This window comes from Leucopleurus acutus (assembly GCF_964270905.1).
Source record: "Leucopleurus acutus genome assembly, chromosome: 4".
NCBI classification, from domain to species: Eukaryota; Metazoa; Chordata; class Mammalia; order Artiodactyla; family Delphinidae; genus Leucopleurus; species Leucopleurus acutus.
In genome coordinates, this window is record NC_139146.1 from 56,438,234 (window position 1) to 56,464,935 (window position 26,702).

Consider the following 26,702-nt stretch of genomic DNA (forward strand, 5'->3'; position numbering starts at 1 on the left):
AGAACATCTCAAGAAACACATTTATGTCTGTCAATTAATATCCAATAACAGTTTTTCTATTAAATATGTTTTGCATGTGGAATGTGAGATCTTAGAATAATTAAGGCAAAGAAAAAAGTTATTTTATAGCCTCATTGAAGATGTTATTGATGGGCTCAGTAAAGATATTATAGAAAAGAGATAAATATTAATTTTTATTGTCATAATTTAAAAAAAGCAACTTTCTAAAGAAATGTCTTTGATATATAGTAGTTTACTGTAGGTATTTGGATAAGGAGAAAGACAACATGCTTTTATATCCAGTTATCAAATCAATCCAAGAAAACACAGGTTTGAACTACACTGAATTAAATGACTTTCAAAAAGATGTCTTTTCATGCACGTGAGCCTGAGTTATTTCTTTTAAACTGAAATATAGCAAGTGGAGAGTATATCTGTTGTTGTGTTATTGCTTTACCTGGAACTAGAAGATTTTTGTTTTGTTTTTGGTGCTTTTATCTGTTTTGTAAACAAGGACGATTCCAGTTAAAAATAACAGCACTTTTATAACGTTAGTTATAATAACACCCACAAATAAAGATCTGTAGAAATTTATTTAGAAAATGGTAATGTGTTATGCAAAAGCATGTGAAGAGATTTTTCTGCAGAAAACTTACTTCTCCACTGTCATCTTAATAGGACTTTTTGTCCTGTGGCATTCTAAATTATGTAATCTTAAAATTTTGAGTAGACATATCAAGTGGCAGATTTATTGATACTTTATGCAACCACTTCCTATGTTCTGTGCTGTCATTAAGCTTTATTTAGCTCATCAAATGGGGTTAGCTCTATATTCTTGAATATTTAAAACAGCCAATATCAAGACTGTTGTGGCATCCTGTTTAAAAGGCAAAGTGATATGCTTATAAATAAACTAATGTATGGTGTTAGTCTCTTAACTCAGCAAAGACATCCATATACCAGAAGAGAAAAACTACAAAGCCATTGAAATAAACCATGCACTTTGCTAAAAGTGACTTTGAAAAACTTCTGTGTTGTTAGGCATTCAAAAGATGAATAAAGTTTTAACCACAATAAATAGCTGACCTAAAATGAAAGAAAGGCAAATGAAATACACTCCCCTTAATGTAATTAGTAATAGTAATTGATATGCTTCATCTCCTCAATATTGCTGTCAGGAGACAAGGGATCCATTTACAAAGTTACGTTCTGTTTAGACATCTCACATAATAAACAGGATCTTTTTTGTTCTCATTTTTGTTGTAATGTAGATAGATGATTTTCTATATTTATTTTTAAAAGATATTACGTTTAGTTTTTAAACATTGCCAAAATGTATTTTCCTTGATTAAAACTGAAAAATAAAATTAAAAAAAGAATGCAGCATTTTCTTATAATTTCTCCCTTTTAATGCCAAATTTATCTAAAGAAAATCTTGAGGGTTGCTGTCTTTTAATTTCTTACAGTAGGGATTAATTAAAAATATGAGATTTTATCTGAGGTAAAGCGTTTTTTAATTTATATTTTTCCTGAATTTCTTATCATAGTTCTTTACTTGTGATATAATGGAAATGATGTCTTTTACAGTGTTCTTATCTTCATGAGAATTGGTATGAAGTGTTGCTCCTAAGTCCTCTTAATGGTTACATTATAATGAGTTAAACAGCTTTGTAGAAATAAAAGTTCGTAAATAATGCCCCCCTCCCCTTCTTTTTGGTTTGTTTTCATAGGCTCTAGAGACATTCAAATCAATCTTCTATAGTTACTCTTGGGCAGAATCTAGGAGATAATGTGTTGCAGAGATGCCGGAATTATTTCTGAAATTCACACATTAGGAAAACTGATTACGTAGCCCAGGTTTTCATAGTTCATACCTTTGCAATTCAAACAAAAGCCCTTGTTCTCAACTAAATAATCTGTCTAGTTGAGAAAAATGGGGATCATTGACAGCATTAAGTGTACACCATTCCATTTCATTCTCCCTTTACTTGGTAAACCTGGTCTTGGTGGCTGTTAAAGTTTTGTGAACTGGAAGTTCAGCTGTGCTTTTGACTTGTGAAATGAAGGCAGAATCATTCTGTTTTTCTATTTATTTTACTATGTGTTAAGTATTTTTCAATTTTCTTAAAAATAGTATAATTCCAAAAGATTAATAGGCAATGTAAAAGTATAGTTCCCACTTTGCATATTATTTTCAAGTTCTTTTGAGCTTATCCTTGCCATAATATTATTTAGATAATGAACTGGCAAGTAAGAATTTCATCTTATTTAGTAAATGGAAAGTAAGGTACTTTATTTCTGCAAGCATATAGAGGATACAGCTTGAATAAACATTAATTTAAAAAGCCATTTGTAGCTGATACTGAAATACTCAAGAAAAATTCATATTAACTCCAGTGACAGTTTCTCTTGCCTAAGGAACTTCTGCATGTCATCTGAATAAAGTTCCCTTTAATTGATCAAACTGTGTTCAGTCTATTCATTGTATACTTAGTAAAATTATGGCAGAAATTATTTTTTTTAATTACTTCCATTTAGGAAACAAATAATGACTTGCCATCATCTATTAGAGTTCTAAGCACTGAGAAAACTGAATATCAATTTATTTGTGAATGTATATTACACCATATGTATTATAGTGGAAATGCCAACCACAGCTTCCAGCTTTAATTCTATAAAAATAACTTCTACAATGTGATTCTCCTGTCTATGACCAAGGACACTTTCAAGAGGCACAATGAATCTGCATATGTTGAGATTTTTGTTACATACGACCTGAAATCATAGGCAAGAGACTAATAACTGATGAAAGTTAGGCTGTGTCTTTAGTCAGGAGGTATCTACTAAAGCAACAATACTTGGCTTTCTGGATGTCTGTGAAACAAGGAAAGGGTCATCCACTGATTTATCTCTAATGAATATACAAATTTTTATTGAAGTCCAGGTATGACCATTTGAATCTTACCCCAAACTTCTAAGTCAATTACTGACTTTGACATAAGACCACAAAGTCAATTTAAGTCAGGATTCTAAGTAAATCATGCAGCTGGACAACTATAGCAAAATTATTCTTTCTTGTTTTCTTTTATCTTTGAGTAAGTACATATCTCTTATGCCGAAAAGCATGCACATGTGGTAAATATATATCATAATCTCTCTCTCTCTCTCACACATACATACACAGATGTTTCCATATAAACCAACTATGTTTCCATTAGGCTTTTATTTCCTGTGATATTCATACATTGATACGTAGGAAACATTTGAACTTAAACACATATAAAACTGACATAATATATGTCATAATCAATTGCTTAATGTTTGTATCTAAAATTACTAGAGTTATCACATTTTAGAATTAAAAGATATCAACCAAACCAACCCCCTCATTTTGTAGAAGAAACTGAGACCTAGTATGAAAGCTAATTTGATTGATATCATTAAGATTATTAGGGATATAATGTGGACTAGAGTCCAAGTCATGGAGTGCAGAGAGTCCAATGTTCATTTTTTTTTTTAATCATGCTACCTGTAGGAAAAAAAATTGAATTTCTCTCTTTCTCTGTATATATTTCAATAGTGACAGAAATCTCTTGAGGTTTAATTATGTATGTATAGCTATATATTTGGCTATTAAAATGGATTTTTTTACAATAGTATATAATTCTGCTTTAGGCTCTAGTTTATATCTGTAAAATCAGGGAAATTATAATCCAAATTTGATAGATTAAAAGAAATTCATAGTTATTCATAGTTATTTTCCTCTTATGTAAGATAGCAAATGATGATGGACATTAAAGTAACTTAACATGGTTTAGAACATATATTCAACAAGTTGAGAGAATTTTTCATTTTAGCAGAACAATGACAGTAGATATAAGCTTCTACCTAGCATTTAGTATATCCTCAGTAAAAACATATTTGTAATGGAAATGAATAAAGCTTTCTATACATTATTTATGAAACTTTCTATGCATTCTAATTGGGATAATCTTTTACCTTTTCCATCAATAGTGATGATTCCTTTGGCTCTATGCTCCTTTGCATTTTGCCAACTGTGTAGATGCACTTTACTTTATTAACATCCTTAACACACAATTCTGAACTAACATTTCCTCTAAATTTTTTTTCTAGAAAATTTATAGAAGAATGTGACGTTTTGCTATTTTTCAATTGAATTGCTTCCTTGTTAGGCAGTTAACCAGTATAGCATTTTAGATTCTAAATTTACCTGTTGATAAAATATAAAAGATTGAATTTATTAATTTCAAAAATAAAATGTGAACTATTTTTAAAACTAACTATAATATAACAAAACCATTGCTTCACCATAGCCCCCAATGCTTTCAGACATTTTAACATCATTTCTTTTCCTAAAAGAGGATGGTAGTGGAGGTTATGTAGAAAATTTAGTATGATAATTCTTTAGAGCTTTATGTTTAAATTGTATATAACCAATTTCTAGGCTGTTAGCAAGGCTGTATATCCATTTATTTACTATGACTCTATAGAAATAGTAGAATCTATATATGTGTGTGTGTGTGTATATATCTATATCTATCTATATATATCTATATCTATATATATCTATATCTATATCTATATATCTTGAGTCAGCTTTGCTTTTCTTTCTTATTTATTTTAAAAGCCCTTAGAATCTTTTCTAAAGCAGGGACCATGTTTCAGAACATTACACAGTGCTTTATTTAGCATTAGTGTTGTGGGAGAAATCACATTCCAAGAAGAACTGAGCTGAAACCACTAAAACTAGTCTTAATTATCACTTCTGGTGAATTAATGTTTTAAAGGCGGAATAAAGGTTTATTTTCTGTAATTTAGTGATGAACTAAATTCCAGATTATTGAACTCTAATGCTGTGTAAAAACAAAAAAAAAAACTTTTAAAGCTTCCAAGTAGGATTCATCTGACAAGTTAATTTTTTTCCCCCTGAACATATTTATTATTTACAAACACATAATTTGCAAATAAAAATTTCTCTGCTCCAAAACCTCCATCACAGCATTCCAATTGGGCATAAGCCATTGGGGAAATTTCTTCATAGCATTTTTTTTTTGACCTGCATAAATCTTTATTTTCCTTCTTTCAGATGCGTCTGCATCCATACATTACTGTGTTTGGCTGAATTCCACTCTAATATGATGCTCCATTATGCACCATACTCTGATGACCTTGCTACTTCACAACCTGCTGGAGCCTGCCCTTGGCCGTGGGGTGTCAGCCAATCACTGCTTGTCCCACTTGTTGTGCATCTGATTTTCAAGGTTTTTTGTTTTGTTTTGTTTTTTTCTCATTTAAGGAAAAATAGTATTGAAATAAACGTATAAAAGAAACAGTATTAATAAAGAAATGTGCTACTAATGGATGTCTAAGTCACCAGGAATTCCTTTCTCAGAATGGTGGTTAGCAGAACTTAACAGTGAAGTCTTTTTAAAAAAAAAAAACCAAAAGCATATTTCAACAATGATTTTAAGACTCTGGCTTTGTGTAAACCAAGAAAAATTAAGTCTATGAAGTCTTCGTCTATAATACATTAAAAAATGACTTTGTATAAAATCCTAAATTGATCAATAGTTTTAAAGTGTTACATAATGAAAGGCTTTTCCAGATCAGGGAGATAGGTCTGTCAGAGTGAAGGATGGTGTCTCCTTTGCATTGTGTGGGTGTATTTCTAAATGCCACTGTGCGTGTTTGCTCCCACACGTGTGTATACAAGGACTTGGAGCAATATTTATAAAAATTATTGTCTGTAAGACAAACTTGAGAGATTTATTTTGTGTTTACCACAGGCACTGCCAATGGACTGGTTTTTCCTTAATCTTGAAATACTGACCAAAATATCTGTAGAATTTTTAAGATTTGTGTTGCTGTTGTTATTAAATTCCTTAAGAAAATTTAGAACCTTTAAGTTAGATTCACTGAAGTCACTGTGGTCACATTCAGAAGGAATATGTGGCTACCTATTTTTGTGGACTACATTTATCTGAAGGCTATTCTATTTGATATCAGATAACATAAGTTCAAGCAGCTTCTGAGAATTCAGCACGTTATATATTTTTGAGAAAGCAGGTAGCCGAAGTTTAGTTGTATAAATAGTGATTTGCTAAGTAAGTCAAGAATTCTCTGTATGGTCCCTCTAACTCTCTCTGTTTATATTTTTATGTCTCTATTTGTTATGTTGTATGTGTTTATGTGCTTAAAAATAAGTGTTCCATATGAAAACTTTGATAATTTTATATTTATCATATCATCTGCCTTATTAAAGTTTTCCCCAAGTTTGGAAATACTAAGAATTCAAGATTCTTGAGAAATTTTTGGTGAATTATTGTCAATATAAAGGCCCTTTATGAAATGTAAATATATACTGGAACAACATTAAAATGTGGAATGATAGGAAATGCACACTAACCCATGTAAATCACCAGTGCATGTATTTCAGGCTTTTTATTTTATTAGCTGTTTATTTAATTTTGCAAAATAGAAATTTTCAGAAATATCACTGAGAATATAGTGAAATTCCTGAATAAAACCTAATTTTCATCAACCTCTCATTTTGTTTTGAGCACAAGGACCAGTGTAAGAAACGGGTGAAAAAACTTCTTTCCACTTTTGGCTTCTAGGAAATATTATGTTTCCTCATCCCAAGTAGTAAAGTTCCTTAGATATATACTTAAACTAAATCCTGTAACAAATCACATCAACTCAAAACAAATTACAGACCAAAAGACCAAAAAAAGAAGTCCAGAATTTGGGGATAAATTAATCTGTAACCACATGGAGGGGGTATTTATGAATACCTTCACAAGGACCATGCTAAGGCAGAATTTTGCAAACTTGGGTTGCAACACACTATTGGGACATGAATCAATTTGTGAGTTTCTACCATACCACAATTCGAAAGATACGAGATAAAGCAGAAAAATTTCAAGTACACCATTCATGTAGTAAGGGTAAATATTGTCTTCTGCAGTCTTTATTTCAGTTGTGTTTGTATGCCTGTGTGTCTTCCTGCTTTTGGTTGCTATGTAAAAAATTTGTCTTTTTGTGGAAGCAGTTGAAAAGGATTGAGAACCATCCCTCTAGATTGTTCAGGGTAGGGAACAGTGGTTATTTTACTGTTATGATTAGAAAAACATAATAAATCAAAACAACAAAATTACTAACACTCCCAAGGATTTTAGTGTGCTTTTCAGCTGAATCAAAATAATCAACAGCAACAAGCTTTTGAGAAGTCTGTTATCATTCCTCTGTTTGTTTTTAAATCTTTGAGCATTTCACCACTGGTTCCTATCCCTGCACAGACTTCCAGATTTCTCTCTGCTCCAACCCCTTGCTCCCAGATATCATCCTCCTCCTCAGGTCTCCTTTTCAGTTACTGGAATTTGCCATGTAGGGAGGTTTCTGTGGAGAGTTGGAGATAAACTCAGAGCCATATAAACTCAGATAAACCAGATAAACTCACCCACCTTATATATTTTAGCATTTGGATATTTTATTTAAAATGACAAGACAATACTTCCTTCTCCATTACAAAATCTAAAGAGGAATATGAGGGCTTCCCTGGTGGCGCAGTGGTTGAGAGTCCCCCCTGCCGATGCAGGGGACACGGGTTCGTGCCCCGGTCCGGGAAGATCCCACATGCCGCAGAGCGGCTGGGCCTGTGAGCCATGGCCACTGAGCCTGCATGTCTGGAACCTGTGCTCCGCAACGGGAGAGGCCACAACAATGAGAGGCCCGCATACCGCAAATAAGAATAATAATAATAAAAGAAATAAAGAGGAATATGGGAATGTTAGAGACTGGCTTAAATAAAGTTTTTTTCTTTTAACACAATTAATATAAGCTGGTACTGGGTATGCAAAGAAAAATAAGATAGAGTCTTTGTCCTCATGAAATTACTATATTAAAAAGAAGATTACAGAGCAGAAAAATGATGATTATAGATTATATTTGCATTATGCTTCTTAAGGGTTAAAGCATTGAATGCATGTTTGCTTCTCAGCGTAATCAGTGAAAAAAAGCACCATTATTATTTCTGAGGTGAGCAAACTAGAGTAATGAACAGCTTTTTCAGCACTCTGATGGAACTAGCTAAGAACTTTATCAAGTCTTTGAAGAAATAGCCCGTCAGAATTCAAAAGTACTGAAAGCATTTGAGGAAGGTGGTGAAATTTGTGCTTTCAAATACACTATATTTTTAGACTTACCTAGGTAAATTCTTCCCAAAAGAATTAGAAAAGGCCCAGCTTTTCAAACTTTTTCCAGTCACAAACTACACTTTATACTACAAAAAAAAAAAAAAAAAAAGTGTTGTGGGTATAATTTGGAGATCTCATTAATTACCCTACTTTGTAAACAACAACCCCATATGTGGTTAAAAACAAACAAACAAACCTCAAGAACTAGGTAAATCACTCTAATCTTAATTAATTTTTGAGCCTATCTCTAGAAAAACAACTGAGATCCTTCAGAAGTAATCCCACAGTTTGAAATAACTCTCTGGGAATAATTTCTATCTGTAACTTTGCAAAACGCTTTTCTTGGATGTGTGTGACTTTTTTTAATCCATTTATTTTATAGAGAATAGATTGATTTGCGATATCTTTTATACACCATGCAAGGCTTTGTAATTAAAATGATGGCTAAAATAAGGCTCTTATCCTCTGTGCAAAAATAATATACATAAGGCAAGGGATACATGAAGCTCAGAGAGACTGCCCCCAACTTTGTCTTGTCTGTCGTGGCATTCCCAGTGCCTACTAGAGTTCTCAGCATATAGGAGACACCCCCAAAATACTTGTGGAACAAATGAATGAACAAAGGGCCTGGGCTTTATTGCTAGGTAGACTGAAAATCCATCCACATGGGATCACCAGACTGTGGTATGGCCCTTTTATATTGGACTCTAAGAACTCCTAATTTGTTATTTTCTTTCCCTGCTGGGTGGGTGTCTCCATGACAGAAGACTACCTGCTAGGTTGGCTAGAGTCCCTGCCTTCTCTGCAGGATGTATGACTTGTTTCTGTACCAAATGAATAATTCTCTGATTTCCCCTCCTCGCTTCTTCTTGGTGGTGTTATAAACACCAAACCCTTAAAAAAGATAAAACTAAAGCAAACATGTGAGGGAGGCGCTGGTCACACAACAGACTTCTGATATATTTTGAGGGGCTGTGCAGAAGTGTGCAGACACATGGGTTTTCAAGATTTTTGTGGAGATCCTCATCTGCAAGGAAAAATGGACACACACACACCCGAACGCATGCATGAGTCTCTGTATTCATCAATTTATATAGTCCTGCAGGTATTATTCAATCACTGTACCAACCTATGCTCACTGATAATGGATCTTTTTTTCCCCATTTTCATTCTGACTGCCCCTGAGGAGAAGTCATTTTTAAAGATGAGAGTCTAGCATATCTGTAAAGAGAAACGTGTACTTGGTGTACTCAGGAAAGAGGTCTAGAAGAAAGAATATGCCCTTACTGGGGAGTGATGGGCAGTGAGGTAGAAGCTGAGAAATGCCTTGCAAATTAAAAGCAGTCCTTAGAAGTCCAGAGATTCTAAGAGGCACCTCTTGTAAATTGCAAATGACCTCTGAAGGAGTTGGTTCAGTCTTGGGCACACCTGGGTGTAAATTGCTGTAAGCAGATAACTAGGTCAGCACCTCACAAAGATCAATAGTTCTTAAGAAATGGGGATTTTGATTAGAGCCATGAGGAAGAATGAACAGCCTTCAGTAGTTTAGAAGACTGAGATCTCTGTTAAGGCACCAAGTGTCTTGGACTCCAGCTGGGAGTCAGGAGGTAAGGTGAGATTATAGCAGAAAAGAATATTCAGTCCCAACAAAAGCAAATGTATGTGGCCTTGATTTTGGCCCAGGGCCCTGGTGACCAGAAGGATGACACTAAGTGTCAAGGCTTGATATGATTGCAAGACTGGTGTTAAAAAGTAGTAAACATTTACTTTCTCCCATTTCTACTAGTTGTTTTGCTTTGGTTTGGGTTTTGTTTTCAGCCTAGAGTATCAGGTCCAAGTGCTCTGTCTTCATTCATTTTCTACCCCTGTACTTTTGGGAGAAAGAGAAAAACAAAGAAGGAGAAAAGAAAGGGAAAAAAAAGTACAACCACTGCATGGCAATAGAATCACCTTCTCCTTACTATTATTATTAGATTACTGTAATCAAAATGCTTGATGCTTGCCACATTATTGCCATGTAGCTGTTTCTTATCCTAACTTAATTCCATTCTCAGAAATTGAGTTCTAATAGGTCTGTACTATATCCCAGAAACCTGAATTTTTAACACTTCCCCCTTTTCAATTCTGATTGCAGAGAGTAGGTAAGACTACAAAACATGAGGTTTAAAGCCCCTGAAATTCCTAACTTCTGCTTACTGGTTTGCTTTTTGACAGCCTCTGGCAAAATAGAAAACTGAAGCCTAGTAAGGTTATAGGAAAATCTGCCTTCTTGCCCTGGCTTTCTCACTAACTGGCCAGTGCACCCTATGTAAGTCCTTATGAGGGTCACATAAAACGTTTGGGACTTGTAAAACGCCACGGAAACTTAAGATAGTACTTCTCCTTATCCATGAATTTCTCTAAGCCCTTCTTGAAGTGCATTTATTGTACACTTTTGGGGTATTTTCACTATCCATTATTTTTAAAAGGTTTTTGGTTTCAGTCTCTCAGGGGTTTTTGTTTGTTTGTTTTGTCACAATCACTTGTTTGAAGCCTCTGATGTTCTCTTATCCTGGTTGATTTCTTCAAAGTTATGCTGATCCCCCATCAAGGTGCAACTAGGGTGTGTGCTGTCCTTAGAGCAATAGCCACTGGGTTTTGTCTGAAGTTGTTTCAGAGCCTATGACATCTCGATAGGAAAAAGGAGAAGAAATAACTTATTGCTGTAAAGCAAGTAGTTTAGGAAAGACTTAAAATAGTTTGTATCCATTTTGATACTTTAAAAAATTCACTACTTTTTAACAGTCCTTTCCTCTTCCATACAATATTTCCTGGGAGTTTTTCTTTCACTTCTCATGTCCGGCCTCTAACATTAAGCGCGATCATTTATGGAGCTTTAATTCTGTGCCAATCACTCTGCAACGACGTGTACCACATTATAACATTGACTCCTCCTAACAATTCCAGGAGGCAGGTTCTATTATTTTTTCCATGTGACACATGTAACTGGGGAATAAAATCAAACAAAACCTCTTAGGTCCCATCCTCTTTACGTAAAACAGGGGCCTTCAGCTACCTGCAGTCAACTCTTCTCTGACACAGTTCTCTCTACAAATCTGAGAATTATTATTGATATAGTAGTCTTGATAGATTTGAATTTGCATATATATATATATATATATATATATTAGGCTTTTATGTGCATTTCGTTCTAGTCCACAATATTTGCGATGTATCCTCAGCAAAAAGGGCTGCCATAACAAAATACCATGGACTATGTGCCTTAAACCATAGAAATTTCTTTTTCACAGTTCTAGTGGCTAGAAGTCCCAGATCAAGGTGCCAGCACATTCACAGAGAGAGAGCTCTTGTGTTCCTTTCCCTTCTTCTAATGACACCAGTTCTATCAGATTAGGGCCTTACTCTTCTGATATAATTTAACCATAATTAGCCCCATAAAGATCCTAATTCCAAGTAAATCACATTGGATGTCAGGGCTTCAGCATATGAATTTTGGGGAGACGGAAGTCACTCCATAGCAGATTCTATTCTTGGTCTGAGCAGAACACATTGGAATAGACCATTGTTTCTTCATGAGCTTGTCATTCACCACAGTTGGTATATTCATAGGAAGGAAGGTACACTTTCCATTTTAAAAGAACATTTTCCCTTTTCAGATTGGCTCCAAAAGGCAGCCCTTTAGATGTGTTCTTGGCACTGATGAAAAATTGGTACAGTTGCTATAGCTTTTGTGAAAAAATATGAATCTATAACATGTATGCATGTGCATAAAATTTGAAGTTCATTGTTTAGCTTATATCTAACTTTTTATGCATATCTTTGAATGTTTTTTGCAATTTTCAGTTTTCACAGGGATTTGTGACATTAAATAACATCTTAGTTATTTTAATTTTGCCAACCAATATAAGTGCATGTAGGTATATTAATTAATGTAAAATCAATATTCGTATAAAATAGTCCAGAAATTGTTCCACAAATGTAACAGTAGTCTTTTAAAATGATGATGCTAATATTTAGTCTTAAATGTCTAGTATATTTTCAGCATTAAAGTCCAAATGAAAAGGAATAGGGGTTAAGGGGTGGGGGGAGTCAGTTGAAACATTAATAATGTAGGCTTAATAATCCCTCTTTTCCAAGGACAGTCTCAGTGGATTTTCACACACAGTGGCATAATTGGTCTGACAAAGATCCAATGGGTTTGATTTCTCCTGGCATATGGAAACTGCCAAACCTGTAACCAAGGCTGGTCCCAAGCTCTGAGTGACTCTTCACCAACTATTATTATGTATGCATGCAACACTTTGCATCAACACAAATCCATGGACATATCAAGGATTTTTTTTCCACTGTGCCTTTTTATTTTCTTAATAAAATTAAAGAGTCATGTGATAAAATACATAATGAGTAGCCTGGGAACTATATATGTATCCAGTGGGCTGTAGGAAGTGGTTATATTTTAGGGTAATAACACAGGATTAACTCATCAATGTCGGGAAAAGAAACTTCTTTTCTGTCCTTTGGTCAGAATTTCTAGGCAACGGAGTATAACAGCTGAATAGACCTTTCCTAAGAAGTACCTTTCTAAGCTTCCTGAGCGAATTTTACATTTGACCCCCTATATTAAAAATGGCAAGTTAATCAGTTCTTTTGTTCAGGGAAATGGCAATAAGTATGGCGAACGTAAAGGTTTGTTTTGCTTTTTTAAAAATTGCATCTAAATCTGCTTTTTGGTGTATTTAACTGTTGAACACAAGGACCAATTTTAGATAGAGAGATGGCTTTTCTATAGGGGATTAAGGACAAAAGATGGTAATGCCGATTTTTTTCCAAACCAATGCGCATACTATTAGGTCAGGAGCATTAAAATTTACCTTGTTACAAAAATTTCTTGCCTTTTTCTTTAATGTTTTAATGTTTCTTTAATAAGAAACTAGTGTGTGTGTATGTATGTGCATATGTATGTATGATATGTATATGCATATATACATATAAATACACACACAAAGGTAATACAGTTAACATTACAGAGAGCAGATACTAAATGAGTGATTATCTTATGCCAATTATCTTATGCCAATGCAAGGCATTGTTTTAGGCACTGGAGAAGCAGCAAAATAAAAGACACACATGTCTTCCCCCATGGAGATTCAATTATAGTTGGATAATACATAAATAATAGGTAAACTTATACTGCATGCTATGTTCTACGCACTGGTCAAACGTATTTTATATATATTAACTTATTAAATAGGTCCAACAGCTCTATGAAGAACACCTGTAATTGTCTTCATTCTGTAGATGAGGAGAGTGTTGCACAGTGGAGTTGAGTAACTTGCTCATTGCCCCACAATTTACAAAGCGTCAGAGCTGAGGTTCAAGTGCAGACAGTCTGGCTACAGAGGCCATACTCTCCACCACTGTGCATATGCAAAGTAGAGGGAACACATTTATTTTACAGCCAACTAGTTCTGTGAGGATGAAATTGAATTCACTCGACTTCTCTTAAAGGCTTCAGTGAAATTTCAACCTTACTATTTTAATACCTTTTACTATGTTCTTGAAATTAGGTCACTCAGTCCAATTTTTTTTTTTAATAGTGCCATCTCAAGCCTTAAAGTGCAAATCAAAAGATCGGAAGATAGTTATTAGACTAGTAAGAACTTCCCTCCTTCCTTCTACCCATTCTGTTCTTTGGGGAATACCTCATAAATATATTTTTCCCTTTTTTTGTTATTTTATTTTAATATTCTTCATTTTGTTAAGTTTTCATCGTCTGTGGTGTATGTTATTAATACAACTAGGAGAAAACAAATCCATTAATTTTTGTGAATTGTCAATTGATTTAGGATAGGAAATGCCTTTATATAGAGAATAAAATTTTACTTAGAAGATTTTAAAATCATACATTTTGTTTACCTTTTACTAAAAAGAAAAGACATGTTTTCTCTTATTTTTGTTTTTTTTTCCCCTAATCATTCAGAACATTTAAAAGAAAAGGTGAAAGTGAATTCCTTGTAAGATTTCCTATAACATACTCTGGTTTTCTTTAAATTAGGTGCTCATTATTAAATATTCAATTAAAATATGACCTACATCATTTCACAGTTTTTTTCTCTCAAAATGTACTATCATTCTATTTCTTTATTTAAACATTATATGTTTCTTTATGAGACACATTTTTAATCACTTAAAATTCAGATGAGTACCAGTGAAGCCTATCTGAAGTTGATTCTTTATGACAATAAATGTACTCATTTTTGCTATGATAGTGCTTTCCTAATGTGTTGATGATACTTTTTATTATAGGATATTTACTCAACAGGTAGATGTCTCAAAATATGAATCTTTGTCATATAACTCTGGATTCAGTTATACAATATCTCTATACACTTGTGATCTGGATTGATCTTAGTATATGATTTAAAATTTTTAAGCTTCAGAATTAGTGAATCAAATTTTTGAGGCTATTGCCACAGTCAACAATTTGTGGAATTTTCTTTTTTTTTTTTTTTGTGGTACGTGGGCCCCTCACTCTTGTGGCCTCTCCCGTTGCAGAGCACAGGCTCCCAGTGGCCATGGCTCACGGTCCCAGCCGCTCCGTAGCATGTGGGATCTTCCCGGACCGGGGCACAAACCCACGTCCCCTGCATTGGCAGGCGGACTCTCAACCACTGCGCCACCAGGGAAGCCCTGGAATTTTCTTTCCTTAACAATAAGTATTAAAAATAATGCCAGCTTCACAGTTACTTCCTACTAATAGGAAGAAAGTATGATAAACTGGTATGGAACCCAACTAATAGTCCCCTCCAGACCTCACTTGAATTCTTACAGAGCCCAATATATCACCTCTTTACCATTTGGTTAAAAGTTTAACTCCCACTTGGAAACAACCAATTTAAAGCCAAAGGACTCTGGCAATTAATCAGTGTTAGTTATTGGCCTACTAAGTGTGAGCATCAAACATACATTCTAAAATTACTGGAGCATTAGAGTATGAGCAAAGTAGGGGATGGAACAATTTGGTTTGAGTTGGAAAGCTCATTCAAATTTAGTGTCTGAAAAGGGATAATTAGTTATGAATCTGTACACTTCAGTGTAGTTACTGGTACACTTTCAGAAAGAGGAAAAGAGAAGAAAAGACAAAGAATGTCGTGTATAGGGCACAACCACATTGTAAAGACCTGATGAAATCCATAATTCAGTCTGTCTGTACTACTGTCACTCTAGAAAAATGTTTCCTGGATACACCTTGTGAGGTTTTGTTTGTTTGTTTGTTTGTTTGTTTTTTTATCCACTTAGGCAAGTGAGAATTGTTTTCAGTCCCCAGCAGCAAATAGTATGAATACCTACCTTCCACAGTAAGCAAGTTATAAAAGTACATTACTTGCTTATGTGTTCTTGAGAATTCACTGCTATTAATTTTGAACTTCTTGACTGTTCTTTTGTAAAGCAAGAACAGTAGTTGCCAGAGCACAAGGCAGAAACTCCTAATGGCAAATAAGCATTTACAACCATGTAACTGCTCTATTTATCCTGAGAAGTGGCTCAACGAAGAATTTAGTTTTACTGTATGCTTATGCTTTCCAGTATCTATATTGTTTGCCGATCATTGGATGATGTGAACCTTGAGGAACTTAAAGTGCTTGATGTCCCCACTATGTCACATTACAGTTAATGGGATAGCATATGCACACTGTGAAGGAAAAACAGACATGGCTTGTGAATAAAAAATCAATCTGTACACAGTACTTCTGTAATCTATATAGTCTGTATACATTTCTCTACATCAGAAATTCTCAGTTCTATGTTTCAGGCTACAGAGGTGCCATGTGAAGAAAATGAGAGTGATTTGTGTGAAGCCTAAAACAAAGGAAATCCAGCCACACTTCTAGTCCTTAATTACTGTGTCATGCACACTTATGCAATTTATCTTGTGTTCAGAGTTGACCTGTGTGCTGCTCTTTTGATCTCTAGCATTAGTAAGGACTAGAAGAGGGCTGCCACTTGAGCTGTGAATTTTGTTTTGATATAAAATAGCATCAGAAAGAAATTATTCATCACAATCTAGTTCATATACAAAGACATTGAAATGCAGACAGATCCTCACATCTAAAAGCATGACTTACCATATAATATGCCTCTGCATTAGTGGGTACAATCCTGGCAGAGAGACAGATGCAGCTTTTATAAGGTTTATTTTGGTCTTGATCTCTGATGTTGAACAGATCCCTCGGTTTTTCTCTGTCTCGTTTTTCCAACTTATTCAGAACTCCATGGGAAATGTAATAAACTGTAAAAATCAAACAGTGAAACATTGGATATTGATGAATGTAATTTCTATGTTAGTAAACAAACTATCTTCAAGGAGGATGGAGGGAGATTCAGAAATGAAGTAATGGTGCCAAAGCTGAAGCTTAGTATTTTCCTAGAAGAATTAGTTTAAAAAAATTAAAACTATCTTGTTACCAAAAATAATAGTATTGTCATTTTATTCCTAGCACTCCCCTGTGGAGGAGAATTGAAGACATTATTTTATCACTCTGAGTAAAAGCAGAAATGTGTTATTGAAGAAAGGAGGAAAAAATATGCTTCAGAACTAGAGAGGAAAGTCTCAATTTACAAAAGGAAAAAAATGAAGGGTTTTGCTCAGGGGTCCAAAAAAATATTTGGCTTATTTCTTTTTTATCATTTAAGCTGGTTTCTTGCTGGGCCTTTTTATGGAATAATTGAAAAAAAAAAGTGGGGAAGAACTTTTTCAGCAAAGGCAAAAGACAGTAAAAAAATAAAAGTGCTAAGAGAATATAGATAGGAAGTTGTATCTTTTTGTACTTTCATGATTGCCTGCATTTCCCCCTAAACTTATAGTTGAAAAACTCTGAAAAAGATATCAAGCCCTGAGCAAAGTACTAGAGAATAAAACATAACATCCTGTGCCCCTTCTACTCCGCATTCTCACTTCTACTCTCTTTCTTTCTCATGCACATACACGTACACACACAAGCACTCCCACAAGCTCAGACTTCACTAAGCTTTAACACAGTCGTACGTTGATAAATCAGTTTAGGGAGCATTGAAATTTTGGGGGCATGTTGACATTTTTGAAAGCTGCTTTCACAAAACTGATTATTAATTCTCCCAGGAGATTTCAAGCTGGGGAGGAAGATTGCTCGAATAATGACTTTAGCAAAGTGGACATTCTGCACTTGGCAATTTTTCTGAAAGACATTGGATTGTAGGTAATCTGTGTTTCCCTTCATCCTGCAGCATCCTCTGCAGCGGAGTCAGTTTGTGATAGTCTGAGGTGCTGCTCTTGTCTTTCCCCTGTGGCATCTTGTAAGCTTTTACACTTGCTTTAGCTACATTTTTCCCACCAAGCGGGCTGAGTTTTCTCACTGTCTCAGCGGAAGTCAGATGTCAGTTAAGTACCGAGCAGCCAAGTGATAAGAATATTTTAAACGCTGAATGTTTTTGAAGTTTTCAGGATCCCAGCTGCATTGAGAAAGCTATAAAGGACTAACGCGGGCCTCTCATTGTTGTGGCCTCTCCCATTGCGGAGCACAGGCTCCGGACGCGGAGGCTCAGCGGCCATGGCTTACGGGCCCAGCCGCTCTGCAGCATGTGTGATCTTCCCGGACAGGGGCACGAACTCATGTCCGCTACATCGGCAGGTGGACTCTCAACCACTGAGCCACCAGGGAAGCCCCAAAGTATCCTTTTAATGTAGTATGATAACGACTATAATGGGAGGTATACGGGCTTTGGGAAGGACTTACTGATTCCTAGGAAGGTTGATAATAGATAATGACTTCACAAGGAAGTTCTAACATGGCTTTAATTTCTTTCTCCTGCATCAACCCTGCACCAATCTGGCAACCTTGGCCACAGGCATTAACTCTTCTCATGGGAGCTGAGTTGGAACCCCATCTTCCTTTACATTTCAACAGGTTTTTGCTTTTTATGCATTTCAAAAGGATTTTTTTCTTAGATTGTTGAAATTAGAGCCAGCGCATGAGCAATTCAGTTAACCTCATTGCTTTGTTGTTATTCTGTCATTTTGACCAAGAACTGAACTTGCTCACTGTAACTGTTTACTCTGAATTCTTCACACTTGGCTCTAAATGATTTTAAATAATTTTCTGATGTCAAACCACCTTCAAATGGGAACTATTATTATCATTGAAGAAATTGAAAGAAAAGAGTCACATGTGCAAAGCGATTTCCAAGAGAGGAATCATATAGATGCTTTTAATCATGGCAACATTACTGGAATGTTTACACCCGCTTGAGGCGACTTTGAAAAATAGAACAATTCGTCTGAGCCATAAGTTACATTTTCCTAAAAACAGTCATGTAATCTTGTATTTTCACACCTTGTATTTGTTTTATGCATTGATTGTCAAAAGTGTTATAGCCCCGGAGATCCTAAGGAAAATCATAATGATTTTTTCTTGTGATTTCTAATTATTTTAGGTGCTTTTCATTTCTTCTAGGTGCTGTCTTGTTTTATCCGAGCACCTTTCATGTGTTCTATTAACACTGGTACTTGTTATCAACTGGCTTCTAGATAATCCTGCTTAAGTGACTGGTTGATGATAGCTTTTAAGATATTGCCTCTCCAAGTTATATTTCTATTCACGGAGGATTCTGGAATAACAAAAAACCCTGATGTGAAGCTTTCTAATGAAGGGATTTATATAAGGCATTATCCAGAATACGGAGGAAAACATTTGGAGACAAAGCAATTCTGGTTGACCTTTCTCCTATCATTCTTCCTCCCTTGACCTCTTAAAAGGATCACTTCACAATAGATCTTTAGTTTGTGTCCAGGTGGCAGTAAGGAGTAAGGTATTCCTTATTTACTGCCAATGATACTCAGGGTCTAATTACTTAGTTCATTTTATATATACATATATATGTATATATAATTTTTCCTCAAAAGAGATAATATTATATTTTGAATTTTAGGGTAAATTTTGGTCTGGAAACCTCTCACTCCCAGGAGATAACAGAGGCTGTTAACTCTAACCTAGATGATAATTTTTAAAAAATTAAAAATTATATTTCTATCATTTCTGAAAAGTATTAAAAAGAAGCAGCATGTAGAAAGGTTGCATGTTTTAAATGTCCTTGTCAAGCCTCATGGTAAAAGACCCTTAAAAAGGGTTACTTATTGGAAGAACAACGCAATTGATTTTCTGGAAATTAGCTTCAGTTGTAAGACCTACAGCATGAAGAGAGAGCAAAGAGGTAGATGTTCTGGAGTGGGTGTCACTGTTTAACTAGCCTTGGTTGCAATCTCTCCCTTCATATTTTGGCATCTCGGTCTCCTTGTTTTTGTGCTGCCAACTTTTCCAGTCTCCTGAGGCCTTATTTTCAGTAACTATTCCTGAAATCCACTCTATTCACTTTCTAGAAAGTCTTGCAGAATCTCTGTATAATTCCCTCAGGGCAATGGTTTAAGCTAATACATAGGTTGGGATATTCTATTGAGAGTATATTTACACTGGTGACTGTTAGTGGGTTACTATGTTAATATTACTAGCAACTATTTTTAGGAATTGGAAATTGACTTGAGGTAGAAACATGCCACCTAGCAATCGTTATTTCAACTATCTAAGTCTGGCTAATGGAAGAGAATTTTTTTTTCTTTTCCTTCCTTCATTCCTTTTTTTTCTTTTTCAGTTTTTTAATTGGGTAGAGTCTAGTAAACCATAAATACATGTTTGTTTCAGTGGGCTTTTGAGGATTTAGTAATAAAGGTTCTTTTTATCACTGGGCCTTTTATACCATTGGTATCATGGTGAATTCTTTCATGTATCAGAATAGAGCAGTATAATTAATCATTTGAACAAGATATATGATGTTTTAATATTTAAAGTATTTTAATGCATTTTTGAATTATTCTCCATCATGACAATTTATATCATGATTTTTTAAAAGGTGTTGGCTAAAACCATTTGTGTAACGATAAAATATTTTAATACACTTTATATAGTTAATGTTGAACTACATCTAAGAAAATGGAGACATTGTGGTACTATACAACCAGGAGACTTTATTTTTTTAATTATTTCTACTTTTTAAATTGATTTATTTTATTTATTTATTTTTGGCTGCTTTGAGTCTTCGTTGCTGCACGCAGTCTTTCTCTAGTTGCGGCGACAGGGCCTACTCTTCCTTTCTGTGCGCAGGCTTCTCATTGCAGTGGCTTCTCTTGTTGCAGAGCACAGGCTCTAGGTGCACGGGCTTCAGTAGTTGTGGCACACGGGCTCAGTAGTTGTGGCACACGGGCTCAGTAGTTGTGGCTAGCGGGCTCTAGAGCTCAGGCTCAGTAGTTGTGGCTCACGGGCCTAGTTGCTCCACGGCATGTGAGATCTTCCAGGAGCAGGGCTTGAACCCGTGTCCCCTGCATTAGCAGGCAGATTCTTAACCACTGCGTCACCAGGGAAGCCCCAGCCAGGAGACTTAATTCAGGTCCTACGTGATGTTGCCTAATGCATCTAACCATCATTTCCCAGGTGTCTTCCAGACCTTACTTTAGTCTTGAATTAGTTTCCTATTGCCCTTGTAACAAATTATCATGAACATAGTGATTTAAACAGCGGTCATTTATTTCTTATATGTCTGATGGTCAGAATTCTGAAATGGGTCTCACCAGGCTATAATCAATGTATTGGCAGGGATGTTTTTCTTTTTTAGAGGGTCAAGGAGAAAATCTATTTTCTTGCCTTCTCCAGTTTCCAGAGGCTACCTACCTTCTTTGGCTCTTGACTCTTTTCCATCTTCGAAGCCAGCAATGGCTGGTTAAGAGTCTTTTTCATATATCACTCTGGCTCTCTTCTGTCTCTCTCTTAATCATTTAAGGACATTGTGGTTACATTGGACCCACTTGGATGATCCAGGAAAATCTCCTTATTTTATGATCAATTGATTAGAAGCTAATTCCATCTGTCATTTTAATTCCTTTTTTGCCAAGATTAGGATGCAGATATCTTGGGAGGGGGGCATCGTTCTTCTCACTATAGGTCTGATAGGCAAACATTCCAAAAATTTGATAATGACATGTTATAAACCACAAAATATTATTCGGGCAGTCTCCAGCCTGATTTTTCTTCTCCTGTGAAATCTCAACATTTTATCTTATCACCAAATAGGTATTTCATTCTTACCTCTACTATATCTTACTTTTCCCTCAGAAGAATTTATTTGTATTTGAAAGAGCTTAAGGACAGAAAAAGCTGACATAATTTTTTTTCTGTAAGATAAACTTCTATATATAAAGCCATTAACTGTTTTGAAATATAATATGATTGAGTGATTTCACTCTCAACTTTATTAGGAGTTTATGACTGCATCAACTTTTCAAACTGTTTATTTATTGAACTTATTAAGTACCAATTATGTACAAATACTATGATTGTTGTTAGATAGGGTCTGACTGACTCGCTCAACCAGAAGCAGTAAAGAGGTGAGACTAGCTTTGCGGTACAGGAAATCTGATTTGTCTTTGAGTCTCAATATCCTCACAATATCTGCCATGTAGAGGTGTTATGAGGGTTAAACGGGTTAATGGACACACAGACCCTGGGACATACAGAAACTCAACAAAGGATAGTGTCTTTACTCTTTAGGACTTGACCTGACAGTGCTACCACTACAGGGATAACACGATGGCAGCGCTATCTTGAGGGCAGTAAAAGGTAATTATATCTGGCACTAGTCATAATTCCTCTCTTTCTAATTGCCATGGCTTATGGTTTGTTTGATTGCAGGAGCCCATATTAACCATGATTGGACTAGTTATCAACCGAGGAAAGGATATGCTTTGAATTAGGAAAGACTATTCAGTTGTAGTTTACTCAAATGCATTCAGTTTAGTCTTAACTGTACTTTCATTGGAGACTGTGGATCCAAGATAGTGTCCCCCTAGGAAAGAAAAAATAAATAAATAAATGTTGACACTGGAGAAAAGATGTGGTCTCACCAATTCTCATCAATCAGTGTTCCCTGAAATCCTAATGGAGACATTACTTGCTGCTTCTTTGATTTCTGAACCTCTCAGGGCACATATATGCTGACATCACTTGGTTCCTTAAAATCTGATGGCAGTTTGTATCTCAGTTTGTCTGAATGAGCAAATTTCAATAGGGCCAGGTTTTCTATAAGAGAAGAGGAAAGATAGAAGCAGTCTCTAGACTTCTGAAATTCATTAAACAGCTTTCTTACTTTAACATAAAACAGTCAAATACATAAGCATGCCTGGAGTTATTCTATTTTTATTTTGTGATTCTGGTGGGCATTTTTGTAGAAGGGGCTCAGAATAAATTATCTTTGAAGAGGATTTCAATTGTCAATACAACATGCCTGCAACATTATTCTTCTAAGGGATAGAAAAAGAGATAATAGATGACTAAGTATATCACTCACATTTAATATAATGCCCAGAGATTACACCATGACTTTTGCATTTCATAGGAAACACAATATCCCTGATGATGAAACACTGGAATTCAGGTAAATGATAATATAAGGAAATTAAGTTCAATAAATGTTTACAAGGCCAGTAAATGAGATTATGATTTGGATATAAAAATTTTTGTACAAATGATTATTACTCTGTAGGATTTTTAGGTTCATGTGTTTTAGTTTCTATATCTATGGGTTTCATTTTCTCATCTGTAAAAGTAAGTATTCTGATAATATCTATTTATAGAATTTTGCAGCTCAGGCAAGATTAAATAGGTGAAAGTAATCTATAAATTGTAGATTGCTCTAAAAAGTTTATTTATATCTATTGGGTAGATGCCAGGGGTGTTGCTAAACATTGTACAGAACACAGGGAAGCTACTCACAACATAGAAATGTGATGCCCGAAATGTCAACGATGCCAAGGTAGAGAGACCCTGCCCTATAGTGAGTAATGACCACTCTGTCCCATCTCTAGGCAGAAGGCGACAAGGGGAGAGAGAAGTTAATGGAATAAAAAAGGAGAAACATTTGGAGAGGGCTGCCCAAAGTGGCCTTGGAGTCAGGGAATAAAAACTCTGACCTCTTTCTTCTCTCTCTTTTTAGTCTGGGCCAAGAATTTCCACTGGACAAACCTGGCTATAAGCCAGAGAGCAAGGGATCCTGGGCATGTAATCTATATTGGTCAACCTCCTGGGTGTAAAACATGATCCTATGGATAAGGATGAGAGCGGACAGAACAGGTGTGTGTGAGAAATTGAAAATATTTAACCCCAACCATGAGTTACTGTCTCTAATTAATATTCAACTCTGTGAGTCCATGAGGAAATAATGTCTGTGGATAGGTTCGTATATATGCAGAGAGTAAAGTCAACCATGGGTACAAATTTGAAGAAAAGGAAAATTCAGAAATACATCTGTAAATTAATTCTTCCCCAGATAGTTTGTGTTGTTCACCATATTAAAATAGAGTAAGCATCTGCTTGTACCTTGTTCAACTATATGCCATTGTCCATTTGTGTTCATTCAATAATTTACCAAGTAACTGAAAGTGTGCTGAGTGCCAGGTACTTGTCCAAGTACAGAAGATACAAAAAATGGATATAAAATGGTGCCCACTCTGGAAGCTTCTTTGGATGTAGTAGGAGAGATTTATATAAACAAACTACTGCAACACTTGGAGCATGTATGTCTGAAGTAGTATGGTAGAGAGAAAAGAGATACTCATTTTTCCTGGCATGTAGAAAGTGACCTTGACAGAGCCTCCAAGGTCAAGTAGGTGTTTTCTGGACAGGGAAATGGAAATAGTACGAGACTTAGAGGTGTCCTTTGTGACAGAGTGTGGAAACAGTGGGTGATGAAATAAAGTGGAGCTCCTATTTCTAAGGATCTTTTGTGCCATGCTAAAATATTGGAACTGTATCTACAAAGTAGTCAAGAATCATTGGATGTATGGGTAATGCTAGTGCAAACTGACTTACCTTTCTAAAAATTTTCTAACTTCTATACCCTTGTATGGTATGAGCCATTCAGAATATTGTCTTTAAATTTAAATCTTTTAAAATAATATCTTAAACTTGATGCTGTAACAATTCAGTTATTTCTGAGTGAACTTAATTTAGTGAAGATTTTACAGAGGCATTTGGATGTTCAAAAGTGATAGCACTTAATAAATGTCCTTTGCTGGGTTATTCTCATTAACGTGTTAGAGGATCAAAGATCTCAGAAACATTTCAAGAATAAGAGTCCCTCTTCTGTTTCTCAACTATAAAAATGTTCTTTAAATCCTCACATGCACACTGGGAAATATTTCTTATATCATTATCTTTTAGAAAGTTGTGAAATAATCATGATTCGGGGACAGATTTTTTTAAGTTTGTCAGCTATATAATTGGGACTCAAGTTTTATATTATGTGGATGCATCTAAACTTGATTCTGTTTAAATATGAATACACATATATTTTCCTTGGCCTCTATAAAATTTATTAATCATTTTGTCTCCCCAAAACATTTGCAAACCAAGGGAATAATGCCAGGAGTGAGGGTGTAGCAGCAACTACCTGCTGTCTCTTCTCTTTAGTTTTGAACCTGAAGCTTGAAGGAAAATTTCATTATAATTGAGTAATTAGCCTCAATATCTCCACTTCTCAAAACAATGAATGTCCAAAGCTATCTTTTGATCTGAATGTGAGGAATGTTTAAAATGCAAGTAAATATTAGAAGATGTGGATTCTCCTTTGCTACTGATACTTTTTTGCAAACCTTCCTAAGTCCTCATCTTTCAGTGAATCTTGGTGATTACTGGCGGCTGCCAGTAACTTGGTGATTACTGGCGGCTGCCGAAGAAGCTGGTGATGGAACTTTGACCCAGATTCTTATACACCCAGTCTCTTGTCTTCCTCTTTCCTTTCTTGTTTTGGGGTAAAAACACCTGGAAATAAACAGGACAAACTTTGTGAATAAAGATGTTTGGCCCCACATACACTTTTGCTATTTAAATAAGTGGTAATTCAGTTTCCAATGGGGTAAGTAAATGATGTATTACTATAACCCAATTAAAAATATTAGGCTTCAGAATGGGAGCATTTGAACTTGGTGTCATGGATTTTGGGAAGTTCTGAAAAGAACAGGAAGTGTTTAGATTCCAGGAATCTTTGATTAAATTATATTAATGAAAGTGGAAGAGTTCTCAACTGGCTGGTATGGAAGATAAAATACCATAAATGTCAGCATCATGCCTGGGAGACTCTTTAAGTCATTATAAACAATCATGGGCACTATAAAAGACACGGTCAAATCAGTTCTCTTAATTCTTCCGTACAGATTCTTTTTGTTGCTGGTACATATCTCATTTCCTTCACATATCTTTAACTGTAAAGAGAGCGATAACCTTTACAACTCTCTCTTTTATTGATAAGGAACAGAATGGAAGTCACTCAGTTTATATGCAGTTGCTGTAATCTGTGAACAGCATATTTTTCTGAGTGGTAATGTGGTTACGTTAGCAGGAATCTTATAAGAAGTATATTTTCACATAAATTACAAATTTTGCTAAGTTGATGTATGAAGGTGTACCGTAGGCAAACTTGAGACATTTCTTCAAGTAGGCACTTAGCCCAGGGGAGACTACCAAGGACTCACCATGTAAGGTGGCATTCCATGTGCCATATGATCTATGGATTTTTGGCACAGAGTTCAGTCAGACTGTGTTCAAGCTGGGCTTCCACAGCAGGGAGGTTTTTTAGGCTCTGTTAGGGGACAGATTGATTCTTCTATCATTCAACAAATATTTATTAAACACCTACATTGTTTTGGGTTCTGTTCTTGTTCTCGTGTTGCTTACATTCTAATTTAGAATGAAGAAATGAAAATTATTGCTTATGTGATGAATTTTTAAAAACTGCAAAGTAGCCCCTTCTAAGTATTCCTCCCAAAGGAGTAGTTACCAGTACTGCTGATTTCACTGCACACATAAATAAGGAATTGCACTGGAAAATAAATTATTATATCTGTAATTTAAAATAAGGTTTGAATTATATTTGACTACTATGAAATTTATTGATAGAAACCTTGATTTTATCCAAAAGTGTTAGTGATAATAGAAACCACCAAACATAATGGCACAGTATGCTTCTGAAATACATTTTCATAAGATACATTGAATCTCTAATACACAGGCTTGTCACATTGGAGTCAGGTTGGACAGTCATTATTAACTTAAAATTAAGCCTTCTCAAGCAGTTAGCCCTGTCTTATTGACTCAGAGCCATCAAGCTATGCTGCAAACACCCCCTAGGGTTTTCTGGAGGAAGGAGGCAGTGGTAGAAGGGGTTACTATTAGCCTCTACCGTGACTCATTAGAACATGTCCTGAAATAAGTTTAGCTCCGTATCAGGCAAGCAGCAAAGCATTCCCAAGTCATTAATCAAGTGAAAGGGAAGCATGTTGTCATATTCAAGCAGCCCCAGTGATGTGAGCAAGAGTGTATCACTTTATTATTTTCCCTTTCTTGTGTGGAA

The 26,702-nt window shown here is 35.3% G+C and overlaps 1 protein-coding gene across 4 annotated transcripts in view; it reads left to right on the forward strand.

Annotated features, from left to right (window-relative positions):
* Positions 1-26,702, forward strand: part of PCDH7 (protocadherin 7) — a gene marked incomplete at its 3' end in the record, with an annotated part of 405,888 nt that overhangs the window by 4,436 nt on the left and 374,750 nt on the right. The window contains exon 2 of one of the 4 annotated variants that reach the window (XM_082838604.1): positions 5,108-5,143. The exons of the other annotated variants lie outside the window; for them this stretch is intronic. Within the exon in view, the coding sequence (XP_082694730.1) occupies positions 5,108-5,143 (36 nt within the window). Of the gene's footprint in view, positions 1-5,107; positions 5,144-26,702 lie in introns of those variants that run through there. 4 annotated transcript variants of the gene reach the window in all.